Here is a 19,134-nt window from a genome sequence, read left to right as displayed (position 1 = left end):
GACATAAATTAGAGTCATCCCACGCGACAGGCATGTAAAAGCCTTTCTTATTGCCAAATTAAACACGCGATGGAAGCTTTTGCACGGCGTGCTCGCACTTGCGTGTTGTACCCGATTGACAGAGCCAAACCTCATATCTGTCTTATTGTGCAGTTTTTCAGGACGTGAATGAGCCTCCGTGCGCCGAGCAGGAATCACTGAGAACCTGTCAGGGGCAGTCAGCTCAACATGGTCTGTGGTTTCCATGAATTGTTTCTGTATTTGCTTTCCATCGGAAGAGTGAAAGGGGTCCCCACAGCTAGAAGTAGCGAGCATAGCTCCTATTTTTTGCTTTTTTTTGTGTTCCTTTTTCCTGCCTCTCAAATAAGCTCCACACATGACAGGCAGGCGGCATTGATGGATGGCGTGGTTACATTTTCTGTTTTGGCAATCAATGAGCACCTTCCACTCTCTGCTCTTCTTTCTCTGTCTTGTCCCCCACCCCCATGGCGATGCACATTTGATCTTGCTTTTTTTCTCTTTTTTTAATTCAGAGCAGCAGGTGCAGCAACACACTCAGAAACATTTTGAAATGTTGAACTTGCCGCAGAATTTCACGTCGCCTTTGCAGCGTGGAGGCGCATCTGCAACCATGTTAAAAACAAACAAAAAAATAATTTCTTTTTAAGATGAAGAAATGTGGCGCATGCTTCAGTGAAATCCGTCTAATTTCTGCTCCGAATTAGGGAGCACACCCTGACAGTTGTGTTTGTAATGAATAATATAATTTAGTGTTTGTCTCGCTCTACACCCTCAAGGAATTGACGCTTGAGAACACATTTCAGACCTGTTATGTTTGTGTAGCGCAGTGATTTTTCTGTCAACTATCTCAGTTGGTCTGTTTGGTAATAAATTATGTCGTGCTTGCCGAGCCCGTGTACTTGCCAGGGATTAGTCTGAAAACCTGCCAAGAATATACATTTGCTTTTCCTATTTTCAGCTGGTCCTGTGCACAGATTGTAATGTCTGCATCTGTGATACAATGGACCGAATGCAATTTTAAAATCACATTAGCATTTCAATCTAATGTGCATTTCTTTATTTAAGAAGAACAAGTGAGAGAGCATCGCCACCCAAGTCTGTTTTAGAAGATCTGTGTTTGGGCGATTTAATTTCTTTCCACCTTCTTGCCTTGATATCTCCAAAGGCCACACTGGGGGACCATTATCTGCTTGCTCCGAGGTAAAACGGCCAATCTTCCATTGTCTTAGATGAGAATCAGAGTCAGAGATTCTTTACTGAAGGGAATATTCTGACTTTTTTCCTGTGGCATTTGCCATATAGTGTACTATCTATGGTCTTTCCCTTTGCTAGTGATTTAGGATGATAATAACATTTTTTTTATTGCCTTGTGGTGAAGAAAAGTTGAAATCCAGAAGAGGCAGAGGCAGCATGCAAAGAGGAAATGAAAAAGAAGAAGTGAGGAGGAGGAGTGGCTCTTTTTCTAAATTGGAAAAAAAAAAGAAAGATACCTTTTGAAAAAAGGGTAAAAATGGTGCAGTAAAGAAAGCATCGGCACATGGACTACACCGCTTCATTCTATTTATAGAACCAGCAGCAGCTCCCCTGCCATTCCTTGAGAATCATTATCATTTTCTCTCAGTTTTGAATTAATACTTGAGAACTGGTAGACCTTATGCCTCTGTAATGGACTGCTCCGTCTTATCGCCCAGTGCCCTCATGAGAGACGGTCCGACTGAAGGGGAGGGAAATGGAAATGACTCTCAAGCTGAAAGGCATGCACTGGTCAGAATCACAAAACACAAATCGCTGCACCTGTCAAGGAACCAGTGTTATATCTGCCTTGTTTTGATACTCTTGCGGCTTCAAGCCCTTCTAGTCTGTCCAGAACCTTGATTGCCTGTTTCCATTCCTAAGATGACTTTTTTTTCAACTCATATATTGCCATTTTGCAGCTCCCTTTTTTCCCTTTTCTGCCTCCACTCCTCCCTTTTTTTTTTTTTTTTTTTTACATCTTTTTCAATTGATCTGACAAGTCAGATTGTGCAAGCAGATCAATAGAAGTCATACTAACTACATGCAAGTAATCTGCAGTAGATCAGCTTGTCTAACGTTACGCCAGCAGTTGGTTATTCTGGAGTTTGTCTTCAAGTCTATTGGTATTGCTTTGATCAGCTTTATTTTTATTTTAAGTTTCTATAAATCCCCTCCTGAACCGCAGCCACAGTGAAATGAAATTAAATCAATACGGAGCTCTACGTCTGGGGAAAATGTGGAGATTGAAAGCTAATGGGATGTAAACAGAAGCCTTAATTGAGTGCAAATGTGTGGATTCAGTGAACATTAATGGGAATCAAAACAATGGGGCTGAATCCATAAGCCTGTAAGTATGTGCATGTGTCAAAGTGTCTGAAAAGTTGAATGTTTTTCTGTTTTTTTTTTCCAGTCAGCATTTAGAGTTTGATTTGATTTGCATATTTAAGCACTGTTGGTTTTTAATAAGGGGGGAGGGCTTTATAAAGCAGCTCTAGCCATTACCAATATTAAAAGCCATGCACACACACACACACACACATACACACACACACACAGAAATGTGTATATTTAATTTTATTCAGTATTATACAGTCACCTGAACATAAGCAAATAATGCCACGGGCATTTGTGAACAACAGTGAGATAAGGTACATGAAATATTTCATTTTTGGTGCTTACTGGTTAAATCGGGTATTAAAAATAAAATTTTTAATATTTATATTTAAATGTATAAATTTCTGAGCAAACTGGATGAACATCAAGTCTCATATTCATGTTTTAGCCAAAGCTTTTGAACATAATAAACATCTGATCTATTTCCAAAAATTCATTAAAAATCACTTTTAAATAATTGTTTCTTTAGACAGACAGATGGATAGATAGATAGATAGATATCATTATCAGAACTTGGCTGCAGTTCCGGGCCAAACATAAAAGCCTATTTAGTCTTTACTTCATTACCAGTGGACATGTGCAAATTACTACAGCAACATAATGCATGCATTACATAATACAGTTTTACATAACGTTAGGTGAAAAAGAGCATTTTCACACTCATTCACACGAGGATTCAATAACTTGCAAACACCCTTTTAGCAGCAGCAACTTAAGTAGTCAGTTTCTGATTTATCAGTTTCTCACATCATTATGATATATCACAATAGCAAATATCCTCACCATATTATCATTTATTTTAGCGGATTGAAACACACATACAGGCTGACACTGTGTAATTTATGGCAGATAACTGTCATGCCTTTTGTGCTTAAGGGGAAAGCTAAAAATTTTCAAAGCATAGGTAAAGGCTAGAGCGCTCTCTGCAATTACCGCAGAGAGACAACGGACTCTATTTACCTACACCTAATGGTGATGAAAACTTGCACGCCATAATTGCGGCTCATCCAGCCTCTAAGTAATTACTTAATTGGTATTGTTCCCTCACATGCACACTGACTCAATGCCGTCACACCTTCATTCATTCGATCTCTGTCTCCCTCCGCTAATGGTGCACTTCTTTCTGTATGGTACGGTCACTAATTGTGATGCAGACGCGATCACTCGTCTGTTAATCTGATAATCAAGGATAAAATGTACCCTCCTTCACTCGCCCCTCACCAGCAAATCTAGCTTTGCTGCTTTGTGTTTCAGAGGGGTTGTATTATATCAGAAAGCATAAAAGGAATTAAAGTTTGTGCGATACCTGAACTAAGTCAGCCAGGAGTTTGCCTGTTTGCTGCGCATTATTGAAAGAGAAGATAGAAAAATCGTGCCAATTCAAGGTCCCTTTATAAAGAGATGGCAAAAATAAATAAAAAATTGCAGAACATCATGATAGAAATTCTTTAAAGGAATCAGGCAGACAGTCAGAGCACAACTGTACTTACAAAATGCCCATAAAACCTACAATAATGATTCGTCTGCTAATAGAAACATGTGTCTGCTGCTTCTTAATAGCAGTCTTTTAGTTCTGACCCTGGGAGCTGCTGCGAAAGTAAATATGGTTAATGAGCATCTCACCGTCATCAGCTTACAAAAGAAATTTGTTTTTGTTGTGCAGCTTGGATCGTGCAGATTGGTGACTCGTACAGATGCCTATAGGCGGTCTTAATTGGCATGGAACATTATACAGTCGTGTTAAAGGACTACATAGTTGTGGTCACACTTGGAGGAAAATGAGAGAATGTGTTTTCTTTGCATGGCACATACTCTCCTTATTTGGCAAATCTGCATACAGAACCTATATATAGCTGATAGTGAAGATGCATCACATGAGATCACATTAGAGACCCTGTGATCTGTTATTGGTACAGTATTGAGAACAGCTCTTTGAAAAGTGTGAACAGTTCAGAGACAAGAACCCAAATGATCTTTATTTACAGACTAGCATTCATGCATGGGAGGACTTTAGATGAAGCAAATGGTGCATGAAAGCAAAAGGTAAGGTCTGTAAAATGAGCTAACAGTCAGAACAAATGGAACAAACAAGGAAAATACGGGAAAAAGAAACCCAAAGCTGGTCCAACTGCTTGACTGTAGGAGGTAACAGAGAAAGAGGAGTCTGTCAAGTATACCATATACTGCATCATATTGATGCTGATTGCTCAGATGTGGAGCAGAAAGGTGGAAAAATAGAACAAAGGGTGAAGGGGAACATACCAATCCTCAACAGCAGCAGGAACATTTTGCTATTTGGAAATCTGTTAGTTATAAACAGAACTAGCAAATAGTCTAATATCCCAAACCTCATGCGGTTCTTCTTCTAACACAGATGGGGCTCCAGCGCTGGTGGGAGCAGGAGATCCCAGTGGATGGAACGATCAACAAAGGAGAGCTCATGACGCATAACCTGACTGAGCTGATAAAGCCCGAGTCTTACGAGGTGCGCCTCACGCCCATCACGCGTTTCGGCGAGGGGGACTCCGCCATCCGTATCGTCACCTACAGTGGTAAGCGCTACATACTTTTTCTAATGTTTCGGTGTTTTCACAGCCAGCAAACAGATAAAAACAAGTTAAAGGAGACAATTTTAACTCCCGCTGAAGTTTGTGCTTACGGCGTACGTTCATCACTAATGATGATATCAAAAGTTCGCCGTAGCATCAGCAGTCATTACAAAGATCCGATGATGAGTTATTTTGCATATCGTACGAGGAAAGAGCGAGTAAAAAAAAAAAAAAGGGAACTGATTGAAGTAATTTGAATTGCATGTAACATATTCAGTCATCTGTAGACAGCTCGAATTCAGCCGGCTTTGCTTCTTTTCTCGTTTGAGCCAAATGGATGCTGATCAACTGACTAATCCCTTCTTAGTGACCTTCATTGCTTGAGTCAGCTCTCCCCTGTACCGGGGCAAAGGCTGACTTGTTGTGTCTGTGCTTGAGAGATCATCATGACATTGAAGCTTCAGATGACTCAAGCATGTAGCCTGGGTAACAAGACCAAACAGAGCTGGTCAGAGATGAGTCATGCTTTGCTGCCTTCGCTCGGTTCCCCCCTCCCAAAACTGTCTTTTGTCTTTGTCTGAGGATCTGATTAGTCCCCCGGATTGTTTCTCATACAATAAATGACATCACATCACATTGTAAATATTTTGAAAGGTTCTTGCCCTCACCATACCTGACATGGACCCTGACATGAAAAGCATAAAAATCTTACTGTACATTTGCCCAGACTCGGTGGCCAGATAGAACAGTAATAATTTTATTTGATTTATTTCATATAGACTACAGTAATAAAAGTAGTAATAATAATAATTATGTAGCAATTTTCTAAAACAAGCCACAAACTGCTTTACAAATACTCAGATTTTATAGAGAAAACCGCAATAATTACCCTTTTTTTGGAAGAGCTCAGCAGCACTGGTAATGATTTAATACGCAACAGGGAAACACACAACAAAACCAGTCGCAGGGAGGGGCGCCGTCTGCCCAGAGCGTGCCGGGTTCCAAAGGAAGTGGAGGCAGTTTGTAACAACACGCAGAGAGCAGATCGGTGCGGCCAGTAATTGCAGATCGCCACAGTGCTAACGTTGCTCCAGAGAAAGCGTGAAGTTACCTGAAGAGAAGGGACAGCAAGGGAAAAAAAGCAAGAGCTACAGGAGAGAGAGAGAAAAAAAGGTTGAAAAATTGTAACTAAATAAATAAATACATCTGGTCATACTGACCTCGTCCTCCCTGGAGCCGCCTGTTCTGAGTCCAGGTTGAATTTGCTATAAAAACCCAACTGGCAGAATTTTTTTCAAAGGTTTCCAAGAATGTCACGCTGACTGAAATGGCCACCTTTTACTGCCACCACTAAAATGCATCTAGGATTTATTTCTGATGCATCAAAATGTAGTTTAGAGTTGCACTCAAGAGTTTTTAACCCTTTAAAGCCGGTCAGAGCGGGCACGCTCCGTTTTGCGTAACTATTTTTAAATCCAGGTAGCTCTGCAACCACGTAAGCTAGCGCAATAATTTTTTTTGCATATGAAACTGGAGGAGTTGTACTTACATCTTATGCCATCAGCTTGTCCCAGGTTCCGGTTTCCTTCCACATATAGCTTTGCAAAAATTGCATAAAAAGCACTTGCAGCAACAAAAACATAATATTCCAGAAACACGCTTTGCCGATCCGATCAGCTGTTTGTAACACTTCCTACGTCCATCAGCGTGAACTATCGCATTTCCACCATGACCTACCTAAAACCAGAAGTGACGTCATTTTGCGGAAATGTAGTTTTTTACCATCAGGGCCTTATGAGCCTATACTGGTGTTTTTAAAAGTTATGTTTGACTTTATGACTTCCTGTGTCGTTTCTGGGATGCTTAGGACTCATATTGCACTGCTGGAAAGAGTTTATTTTGATGCATATGCTGCTTTTTTGCAAATTTGCATTATAATATTTATTTTCATTTTTACTGCAGTGTATAAAAATTGGTGTATTTCAAAAATAAAAATATGAAGACACTCAAAATAAATGTGCTGTGGTGGGAAACTATTTTGTGCAACTTTTTTGTATTTACAGTTTTGAGGGATAAGCCTCTTAAATTTCTCTAACTAGAAATATATGTTAAAAAAACAAAAACGATTTTCAATTTTTTGGTAGTTTATTGCACTTTTTTGCAATTTATGTAATTACTATGCACTTAATGCAGACATATTATTAAAATTTGGGCTATAATGGTTGTATTGATGTATATCAACTTGAAATGTTCCCAAAAATGGCTCTACAGCATGTAAAAATATAATATAAGCTCTGGCGGACTTGGTTCTATGGTAGGTCTTAAAGGGTTAAAACAGGAGCAGTAACATCTGGATCGCCGACCCGTTGATTATTGCTGGTTTTTTTAAATCTCCTATTTACATTTCTGATTCAGATGAAACAAAATCGTCACTCGTTGTTATCTCCAGACTGAAAAGGACTCAAAATAGACTGTATTTCAAAATTCTCCTAAGTATATCTCATCCATAGAGCTCAAGGTTGTTCATTTTGACCTTATAGCCTTGCGACGGTTCTCAGGTGGGCATCTCAGAAAGTAGCCTTGGATTTAAGGAGATAAAGCAATAATAACAAATGAGGTTAAACTGAGGTTGAATCAGAAGAGTCTCTCTGATAAAAGTACAGCAGCCAAAAATAGCAGCCAGAAGGACATCACAAGGATTTTGTGTACTGCGACCACTGAGAATACATCAAAACGCACTGTATTTCTTTACAGAACGAAATAGCAGGTTGCAAACAGAGATAGATTCTCCGGCTTGTGGGATGGCATGCTGGCAAAAACAATACAAAGACTACAGTATTATCCACAGTTGGCCCAGCAGTACCAGTGAACAGATGCACAGGTACTTGAGATGTACATCTTCAGAAACTAAGTGACTGACTGTTTTCTGTCTATCACTGACTGCCAAGTTCTTCCGGAGTGGTGCTGCTGCAGTTGTGAATAATTCAGTTTCACTGCAGCTCATCATGGCTTCTGCAAAGAGAATTGGGAAAAAGGAGAGAAATGAGAGAGGCAGATAAACTTTCTCTGCTGTTATTTTTGTAGTAGTTTGTGATACTGCGCGGTCGCGGTCAAACCTTGAATTGAATTCAGTGGAGTTGAATCCAAATGAATCCAGTCGAAGCGAAGTGAGGGGAATTGAGGCTAATTAAGGCAGGGAGTAGCACAGAAGGAGTGATGGAGGCAGCCAAGTTGGGACTGGGAAGAAAAGGGAGATACAGGGGAACAAAGTAATAAAAGAAGAAGAAGGAGAAAAAAGATAGAAAGAGGAGAGCCAATGCTGACGTGCAAATCGCCTGCCCAGCGAGAGCCTGGACTAATTATCACTCTAGGGCTGCTCTGTTCTCCCACACACAGCATAACGCCACGGTAGCAGGCTAATGTAGGGCTGAACCGTATCCACTCTGCTCTGAGACTGATGTGTGAAATACAGCCCAGGACCATCTCCATTATCACTTCAGTTTCATTCTCACTGGGGAACATGGACCTGTGGGGCATCTGTGTATGGGCTGTAGCACAAAGGCTTTATGGGTTTGGAAATTTACAGTGAATTGAAAAAAAAAGTTATAAAAGTTCTTCTATTTATCGCTATGTAATCACTATGTTTAAGTCCTGTCTTTGGTATATAAATCTAAGGTAGCATTTTCATGGCAGTCCTGCATTTGCTATTGTCCTGATTCAAAGACATGTCCAAGATTTGACTGTTTGGGAAGCTCCCAAAGGGTCCAAGCACAAATAAGGTTTACTAACCCAAATTAATCAATTGAATGACTTTTGCATTTTTATTAATTTTAACTGGATTAATTTGTGGCAAGCAATGTTGCTTCACCATAAGAAGGCTGCGGGATTGAATAAACCTTTATCCCTGGCTCTTCCAGTCTGAATTTGTGCATAGACTCAGCAGACACTTTGGTGATTGCATTCATTTATTCATTTATTTGAGTATTTGCATAAATGGGAAGTTGAACAGCAACCGATAAACGTATTTCATGTGTTTGCCTTGCACGGTGGGATAGTCTCTTCCTCCTTGTGACCCTAAAATTAAAGAAATTGCAAAAAATGAAGAAAACCTACAGAAAAAACACGGCTTTGTCTGTTTGTTAGCTGTTAGCTTGAACATTTCTGCCCTGTGTTAAATTGCAACATAAGTCCTCCATTAGAGGAAGTTTTTTCCATCATTGCCCAAAAGGCCGAGCAATCATCCTGTACCACATAAAGTCGATGGTAGCAGCTTTTCTGTGACTTGGCACGAAAACACAAAAGTGGTTACAGTGTCCCCAGTTGCAAGATGAAAAATGGCTATGTCACCAAACTCTGAAGATGCTCTTTTAAATTTTGCTGCAGTGACAAACTCAGCATCTGTTTGGTGTTCCTCATAACGCTCCCCTCCCACTATGTCTCTCTTCCTCTCTGGTTTCCTCCAATACACAGGATTTAATGTCTAAGCCTCCAGTCAAGCCTCACAGTGTCACAGTAAAACACTGCTGCTGTTTCTTAATATTCCATTTTTATGCACCTTGCAGTGACATATACAACACCTTTCCTTAAGGCAAAACTCCCTAAGTCTTATATGAAATTCAGTTTCTCGCTGTAAGTGGGGTGTTTCTGTGACCAGCGGTGACTCAGTGTTAAAGCTGTCCCAGGTTCTGTCTCTTTGTGTTGCTGTGAAGCATGCTTTAACCTGAGAATTCAGATTATATTTGATCTATATATTTTTTAAGCTACCCAAAACTTTCAGCACATAGCTTCTGAGGGTTGGTACTATCTTCCTTGATCATTTTTTGATCATATAATCATGTTCATGACCAATAAGATACAGAACGTGTTACAGCGCAGTCCTTGGCTACAGCTACTATATAGTAGCTGCTGTTTTGATACAGTATTTTGTACATGCTCAGTAGTTCTGCTTTATAAAGTAGTTTCACTTAAAGGAATACATTTATTCAAGATCAATACAGCTTTCATATCTGTTCATTAAATATAAGTCAGCAGTCAGTGAGCTTGGATTAGAACAAAGACTGAGCAGCTATCCTTGTAGCAGTGACTCCCCAGAGTTTCTTTTTAGCCTGGCAACTGCACAAAAGCCTTAAAGATCTCTGAGCTATAGATTTTTTCACTCTTTTTTTTCTTTCTTTTTTAGTTGGTAAGAATTAAATGATATATGACATATTAATTATTGAGCTTTAGAGGTGCTGGTGTTTGGGGTTCTTTACCTCCTGAAAGATTCAGACAGAGCTAGCTGATTCTCGCTGTTTCCATTTTTCGTGCTAATCTATGCTCACCAAGTGTGCAAGGCATGACTCATGGATTCCCTGTGCTCAGCTGGATGGCCCCTCCGTTCGACATTCCTTTGAAATCCACTCTTGTTTTTGGTAGACGAGTTGTGACCAGCATATTTATGATTTGAACTGTATTGATTGCTGCTGTAACATGTTGTGACATGACATGACACATGATATCCTTTTGTCTTCTTTGTTCTGTCATTTATACTTCAGTTCTTTAGATTAAAGTGAATGCCAATCCATATGTATATGCACACTAATGAAAGAACAGCCTTGCACGGGGCTCAGCATGGCTCGGGTGTGTCCGTGTGTGTTACTGCAGGACTTGTGCAGAGCAGTGCATCCTTTTGTAAAAAAGGACACAATGGTGTGATGTTGCTCTTGTTATTTTGGTCACGGAGACACGAGGCAAAGATTGCTGAACTACATTTACCCACACCGTCATTATTCCAGCTGATGGTTGGGCAGCTGTGGAGCCATCACAGGGCCTTCTCGGAACATCATGGCACGCACCCATAACCCCTAAATATGATTGATGGGAATGTGGGAGTGTGTGGATTATATGAAGCCAGTAAAAAAATCAAGAATAAAACCAGGCATGCCACTGTTGTCTATGAGGACACTTGGCTGCAGCCTTGGAATTGTCTGCTGCTTTGTAATGTAGCCGCAGGCCAGTGGGCAGGGAATCCTGCCAAGATGAAGTCAGTGATTGTATCCGGAACAGCCTCCATGGACCAATGTCCTTTGGCGGTCAATGAGCTCACTTTGTGTTTCAATCAAAATTAGGCAATTTGGATGGAAGGCATTCACGCATCAAGCATGCAGCTTGTTTTGTCCTCTCAGCTGGAAAAGTATAAACCAGGAGTCAGGCAGACATGCACCTAATATGTGCTTTAATAACAGAAGTTTGAAAGAAAAAAAAAAAGAAAAGAAAAATCCGCTCTTCACTCCACTGTGCGATCACTGGGAGTTTTTATCTTGACAACTATCAAAATTACATTTCATCCTCAATCATTATTTGAGGCTTTTTAGCTATGGGGGGAAAAGCAGGGTGCTGCAGCATTAAGAAGAAAATCTGGGATATTTTTTAAAGCCTTCGCAGTGAGCTCGAGGGTTTGCACATCTCTGCTTTAACGGCATAGCGCATTTGAAGAAGGGCAATTGAGGTCTGCTACTTGTTTTCAGGAGTTCAGACACAGTTACAGACAAGGCGGCAACGTTTCTTTAAAAAAAAAGTGCTTTGTTTAAAACGCTCGAGTCAACAGCCGAGCTCTGTCGCAGTTTATTTTAATGCTTGTTTGTTTTCCCATATCCAATATAGTCATTTATACTGGAAGTAAAATTATCTGTTTTATGCAAGTGTGATCTGGAGAGAGTGTTTGCATGCAAAACAGTTGTAAAAGTAGCCTCTGGGCCTGCTCTGTGCACAGCTTGATTTCCTCAGTGTGGATGGAGACACTGCTTGAGCAGACACACTCTTTTGGATTGGATTAAGGCGTAGTGAGTAAGTCGGGGGAAGCTGCAGGTAAAAAAAAAAAAATGCAGACAACGAAATACATTTTCATAACCACAGTATCGGAAGAAAGAGGGATTTGGGAGGGAGGGAGCGAGAGTTACAGGAAATGGGACATTGAGATGGAGAGAGCCGGCGAGCAGGAGGGGGCCTGAAAGAATAGAGTTTTGTCGGAAAGCTCAGCATCCGTTTCGCAGGCTCGAGGCTGTAAGTTGTCATTTAAAACATTTTCTCTGCAACAGCCGGGATGATTTCCTCCCCCTCTGCAGTCTGTGCTGCTCTGTGCAGTCCACTGTAGATTCAGTGGGAAGCGGTGACTGTCGGGCGGCGAGCATTTTCACAGTCACATAAAAGATTCTTAAAGCGTTTTCAAGGAAGGTGTGCGCTGAAAATGCGATTTTAGTTGCTTCACGGCACGTGTCTTTGTCTATCTCCCCGTTTATCCCCGAGCAAACATGCATTTCCACGAGTTACACAACAATAAACAGAAATCCCTCCTTTTTTTTTGCAACTCGAGCTTTTAAAAACAGCAGTTTCATCAGCGCCACTGTACTTCGCCGCTCTCACTACATGTTTTCCTTTGTAGGAATGATTTGTTATTACTCACTTTAATTGGTTGGATTAAAATCAATTCCCTTCATGAACAGCAAGGTTTCATAAATCACCCAGCAACATAGTTTTGTAGTAAAGCTGATGTATCGCATCTATTCAGCCGGTCAGCAATCGATCATGAAAATGCCCATGAATCTTCTTGACAGGTTAAATGGTATTTACTCTGCAAAAAGTGAAGTGCCGACTAACTGGCTCGCTGCAACTCTGTGTGATACCCTTGACCTTTATGTGTTTGCTGCGGCGGTAGCCTCTTAAATTATCAATGAGGGAAGCATTGAACTGTGGTTAGGTGGACAGAATGCAAAAGAAGTCCTCGGTGTATTTCCGTTAGCGTTTGATCTCGAAGTTTTCATAATGATGAGTTTGAAAAGACACGATATAAGTTGCAGGAAACTGATTAGCACTTGTGATTATTACTCATTTTTGTGATTTATTGGCTCCTAAATGGAAGGATAAAATAGGCTTAGTGTTCTAAATGGAAGTCACCTTGGACAAGAACATCAGCAAAGCCAGTAAATGGCAGTAATGATAAGCAGTTGCGCTATAAGCTTATTAATGTGGTCAGGCCGGTCTTTCTAATCCCTCACTCTTTTACATTAGATAACAGACTGCGAATAAATTCTGTCACCTTTTCCACTTCAAATCCCAGACATCTCTCTTTGTGTCTGCTCGATAATCATTGTTCTGAGTGCGGGAGTTGATTGGTGCCGTCTGTTTCCTTCGCGGTTTACACTGAGAAGGCAAAAGCGCGTTACAGAGATGAAGCACGGATACTTTGCAAACAGTGTCTCTGTTTCTGCGGTCACACACTCCAGAAAGAAACCTGTCTTGCCACGGCTGTTAGATCATGCTAGCACTGTATGACAAATGGGTCAGAAATGTTTAGTAAGCACTTTCACTGTGTTTCTGTCTCACTGCAAAGCAGAGGCTGCACAGACAGACAGACAGACAAGTCCCACTTTTACCGAAGCGCTTGTTTCTCTGCTATATCTTTACGTAATATGTTCCTCGTTGCTCACAAAAGGTTAATATATGCCTGTGTAATACTCTGCTGCTTGCTGAATAGCAGAGCTCACAAGGCGGCCACACAGTGTCCGAAAGTGCAACAGGTTGAGCTCTTTTACGTCAGCCTGTGCCTCCATGCACATTTTCTCTTAATAAGTGTTTCATGTAATGACAGGCTTCTAAGATTTTTTTGTACTAACGATTATCCCTGGCCTTTCTCTTCCACAGCTCCCATCAACCCTCACCTGAGTAAGTAATGTGCACCTCACTTAGCATGTCTCATCAGACAGAGTGCTCCTTCTGACACAACACCGGCTGTGAAAACAGTGGGGATACTCCAAGTAACTGTCTCGTCTATAGAGAGCCGACTTAAATAATCAGTATTAAACCGGAAGATGTTTTTAAACGACTCTAAAACGGGAGTAAATGAGCAATGATTGAGCAAGGCTTGCCTTTAGAAAAGGGCAAGCTTGCGTCAGGATATTTGACATTGTGCATTTTGGACACGGCGTTTGCACGAGATGTTGGATGTTGTTTGGTGTATCTGTGTGTGTGTGTGGGTTTATTTGCACCTTCTGTGCTCTGTGAGCATTAATTATGCATGCATTTGTGCCATAGCTGTTTATATTCTTTAATGTTTAGCTTCATTTATGACGCATTGTTTCATTGTTGCAACTTTACAAATTCACATTATTCATGCCTTGAGAATCCAGATTTAATCATTGCTTGCTGTGCGGCAGTGTGCTGCCTTGTATCGGGGTTTATTTATTTTTATAGATATATATTTTGGTGGGTGTTCACAGAAACATTGCCAACATAATAGCAAACATCCTAATCACCAACATCATTATCCAAATCCCTCCAGGAAACTATCTTACCTGCATGCCTCCTTCCTCTGCCTATCCTCCAAATCCTCCTATCTCTCTGAGGCGCACGAGGCGAAAACATTTAGTTTAGCTCGCCGCGGACAGGGACGTTAATGTCTAGCACCAGGAGCTAGACCTCCATTTAAATCTGCATGCTCATGAGGAGAAGAGTCAAGAGTGCCTCGAACGCGGCCCCTCGCTGCACTTTTCCCTCTCCACCACCTCTTCTTCTCTCGCTCGAGCTCATTCTCTCGCTCTCTCTCTGCCTCGCAGCATCACTGCCCTCTTCCATCCGCCGGCCCATCCACCCACACCACACCTCTACGTCTGTGTTACCTCCATTACCTGAGTAAAAGCTGCAGATCCCGCTCCTCTCAAGGTCACCACTCCAAACTGCTCCCAGCTACGTTTTAATAAATCAATGAATATTTATCAGAGCACATGCCTGCATCCTGAATCTAAATGCTGTGTTTTTTGCTATCTCTTTGAGGACACCGCTTAGCGCCGCCAAGTCCTCTGGTCAGGTGCTTTTTGCATCGTTTGTTTGTTTGTTTTTCTCTCTTCTTTTCGACAGAGTTGATCCAGCCACTACCCCTTCATTAAACTGAGTGCATGGGGATTTGCACTCATCATCGCAGTCGATTCACTTATACGTTCCCTTTCATGTGACCAATAACAACGTCGTTCCACACTCTTTCAGTCCTTCCACTTGTTTTGAACTTGTTGTCACGGGTGGGGGGGGACTTAATATCTTCACCTGCACACCTACTACAGAGAAGATGGAAGCTGATAGAAAAGGCGGTGTCAGGTTTAAAGAAATGATTACACCGTCTCACTGGTTAGAGGATATGAAACATTGGAGAACAATCACCCCGTTTTTCTTTTAAACCTGTTAAAAAGGGGGGATGTCGGGGATTGTTCAAAATCACAAGAGGCTCAGATAAAAGTTTTCTACTGTGCCAAACCTCACAAAATTATGTTTTAACAGGAGATTTGTATTAAGTTTGAAATTATTTACTGTGCTGTGGCTGCGTTTATTGAATGTCATCCATCATGCTTCGGTAGTGGGCTGCCTGATAGTCGCACACACAAACCGCCTTTGGGTGTTTCTTCAGTGGCGCACTCTGTCTTCATAGACTCTGGTTAAGTAGCAAACAGAACTGCATGTCGTAGTCAAGAAAAAAAGGAAAAACACATTCAATGGCACCTCCCTCACAGTCAGTGAGAGGTCACATCTTAATATAGAAATTCTTTTCACCAGATTGCATGATGTAATTAGGACTCGGGTTGGTCTATGTATCCCCCCGAGACACATGCACACACGCACACACGCCGCAGGAAATGTCACAGATATACAGTAGGTGTCGCGCTACTCAAGACATAGCAGTGTGCTGTAACTTCTCGCTCTTCTGAAACGACGTGCTCTGTCATTCACAAGGAGAGTTCCACTGCAGCTTTGAGGAGGAGCCCATCTGCATGTTCACCCAGGACAAGAATGATGATTTTGACTGGACGCGACACAGTGCAGCCACACGCGACACCAAGTACACGCCCAACACTGGCCCTAGTGGTGATCACAGTGGCTCCAAGCAAGGTAAGGAGCTCAAACTTCCACCCTTGACATGTCCAAGCAGCGACTAGCCAATCATTGCTTATCCCTAGTAAAAGTATTGCATATTTATTTTAGCTAGTGGCTGAGTCTTCTTTTTTTATTAATGGAGGAGATTATTCTCATTGTCTTACTTTGCTAATATGATGTTCTGCCCTTGAGAGATAAATTGATAAATAATTAACCTCTAAAGAAATATTCAAGGCGTGTGCTAATTGCAACTGGCAGGTTGAGTTGTCCCACATCACGCACATTCCATGATTTTTTTTCTTTGACAAAATACGTCAGTGATTAAATGTCAGTGAAGCTGTCTTTAGTTGAAATGACCCATCAATTGGAGTTGAGGCAAGGCAAGGCAAGTTTATTTATGTGAAACAATGTGGCTGTAGCTCAGGAGGTAGAGCAGGTCACCTACTGATCGGAAGGTCAGTGGTTCGATCCCTGGCTCCTCCAGTCTGCATGTCAAGTATCCTTGGGCAAGATACTAACCCCAACTTGCTCTCCGATGCATCCATCGGAGTATGAATGTGTATGAATGTCGTTAGAAAGCACTAAGTGTAGATAAAGTGCTTGTGAGAATGGGTGTGATTGGGTGAATGAGGTATGTTGTATAGAGTGCTTTGAGTACTCCGCTATATAAGAATCAGTCCATTTACCATTCAGTCCAAAAACAAATAAAAAGCATGATTTAAAATTGATTAAAACAAGCTAACTAACTAACAAACAAAACAGTATATAAAATCAAAAATCAAAACAGATAAAATCAGAACAGTAGATAAAATCAGTAGTTAAAATGTAAGTTTTGAAATTTAAGCTTAAGTGCGGATTTGGTGCTTTATTCAAATGCAGCTGAGAACAGGTGAGTCTTCAACCTGGATTTAAATAAACTGAGTGTTTCAGCTGATCTGAGGCTTTCTGGGAGTTTGTACCAGATATAAGGAGCATAAAAGCTGAATGCAGCTTCTCCGTGTCTGGTTCTGACTCTGGGAACTGATAAAAGACCGGATCCAGATGACCTGAGGGATCTGGAAGGTTCATACTGGGTCAGGAGGTCACTGATGTATTTTGGTCCTAAACCATTCAGAGCTTTATAGACCAGCATCAGAACTTTAAAGTCTATCCTCTTACGGACAGGCAGCCAGTGTAAAGACCTCAGAGCTGGATTGATGTGGTCCACTTTTTTGGTCTTGGTGAGGACTCGAGCAGCAGAGTTCTGAATGAGCTGTAGTTGTCTGACTGATTTTTTTAGGTAGAACAGTAAAGATGCTGTTACAGTAATCAAGCCTACTAAAGATGAATGCATGGACTAGTTTTTCCAGGTCCTGTTGAGACATCAGATCTTTTATCCTTTATCCTTAAAAGGTTGAACTATTAGTCATCTTTAAGAATTGGAGCAAAAATGTATGTGTGGTTAAGTTTCCCGACCATATCATGGCATGTTTTATGCCCCATCTGTTTGTTCATTCATAGGATGTAAGCAGAGGTATCCTTCATCTGATTGCATAGGCCCTTAGGTCACCGAGTCCTTCAGATTGCCCATTTTGTCTGGTTCAAAACCGAAATGATCCCAGTTAGGTGATTATGTATTCTTTTTCTCAAAATACTCTTCCATGATTGCATTTGCTGGAAATGGTTCATTGAGAGTGGGAGAACTCCGGAAATCTACACACGTGCGCACAATCCTTATTGCCAGTTGTTACACTCACAGTAGCTGGTTGGAAGTTTTTAACACATCGCCCAAGCAAGTGGAGTCTTTCTTATCTCCTGAAAAACACAAGGTAAAGATAATAATCATAATAAATGGATGAATCGGTGCATTTACAAATACATAAACTGTAAAACAGTACGTCGCTGTTTTAATGGCCTGCTGTTTAGCACAATCTGCCTGTGCGTTAGCCCTCCCTAGAGGTCAGACAAGATATCAATGAGGCGGTACATTGTATTGGCTTCCTTTTGCGATATAATATCAATGCAGTGGAAAGAAATATTGATAGTTTTATTAAAACATAAAATGCAGGCGTTGTGACCCTGTCCCCACCAATTCAATTAGCAGAGTAATTATGTCATTACTCCTCAATATCAAGAGGGAGCAATGTGAACATAAGTGATCTAAGTTACTCTGAAAAAGCAAAAAAAATCGCAGGGAAAAAATGGTGGTAAGTTAACACCCTAGTAAATACATACATGTGTTTTTTGGGTCCATTCTGAGCATATTTTTTACCTTCAGTTATAGAGATGTGGTGATATATCATAGATGAGCTTACAATGTATATTGATCGCCACGTCGCTGTAATGCAATCGGGGTCATTATCATGTATGATAAGAGTGTCTTTGCCAAGCACTCATTGTTTCTCTTCTCTGAATAAATGTTACAGGCTACAATTACAGTGGACACTGTAGCAGAAAAACAGTGTTGGGGAGTAACGGAATACATGTACCGCCGTTACGTATTTAAAATACAAAATATGAGTAACTGTATTCGGTTACAGTTACCGTTTAAAAAGGTGGTATTTAGAATACAGTTACTTTGTTGAAATAAATGGATTACACGGCGGTACCTCCCTGTTTCATATTGTGGCGGGTCAGGACTGTTTGGGTTTTGTTTGACAGCTACGTTCTGTTGTTCCAGGTGGCAGCGTTACGGTTGCCATGGTTACAGGGTGACACGCTCTCTCTCTCTCTGTGTTTCCTGGGTGAGAGAGCGCTTTTTTGTTGTTGTTGTGCTAAGCTAATAGGCAGAATGCTACAGGCATAGCTCTAAAGAATGTAGCATCATGGGCAGTGTAGTCCGTGCTGCAGGGAGAATGGACTGCCATACCCGTTATGTGTCTGTGAGCGCAAGGAGGGAGAAAAAGGAAAAGTACGAGCTGTCATCGATTAAAAACGGGAGCTGGAAGCATGTAAATATAATAATAACCACTGCAGCCAAGAAGAGTGTCAGACAAGCCCAGTTGTAAGTAAGCTATTAAGACTCGACTGTACACCGTGTTCGTGTTTTCCTCCGAAACAATAAGTTCCGTTGGAGCAGCCTTTCAACGCCTCTCTCTGTCTCTCGCAAGCAAAGTGACCCAGACAACAAAGTAAAGCTATTTTTTGGCTACGAGCCCGACATGGAACCCACCGTATTAGCCAGAGGTCCCTTTACTACGGTTCGGAGCCGCGAACCTTCAGTAACAGTAATAAATCACAGCAATAGTACATTCATGTAGTTGTAAACAGCATGATAATA

At 41.2% G+C, this 19,134-nt stretch overlaps 1 protein-coding gene across 4 annotated transcripts in view; it reads left to right on the top strand.

Moving 5' to 3' along the window:
* Positions 1-19,134, top strand: part of mdga2a (MAM domain containing glycosylphosphatidylinositol anchor 2a) — a 205,908-nt gene that overhangs the window by 169,892 nt on the left and 16,882 nt on the right. For all 4 annotated transcript variants that reach the window (XM_006793045.3, XM_006793043.3, XM_006793044.3 and 1 more), the window contains exons 12-14: positions 4,805-4,982; positions 13,659-13,679; positions 15,735-15,890. In XM_006793045.3, the coding sequence (XP_006793108.1) occupies positions 4,805-4,982; positions 13,659-13,679; positions 15,735-15,890 (355 nt within the window). The remainder of the gene's footprint in view (positions 1-4,804; positions 4,983-13,658; positions 13,680-15,734; positions 15,891-19,134) is intronic.

This window comes from Neolamprologus brichardi, chromosome 15, assembly GCF_056152115.1.
Source record: "Neolamprologus brichardi isolate AB-2024 chromosome 15, ASM5615211v1, whole genome shotgun sequence".
Taxonomy (NCBI): domain Eukaryota; kingdom Metazoa; phylum Chordata; class Actinopteri; order Cichliformes; family Cichlidae; genus Neolamprologus; species Neolamprologus brichardi.
This window is presented reverse-complemented; position numbering and strand designations above follow the sequence as displayed.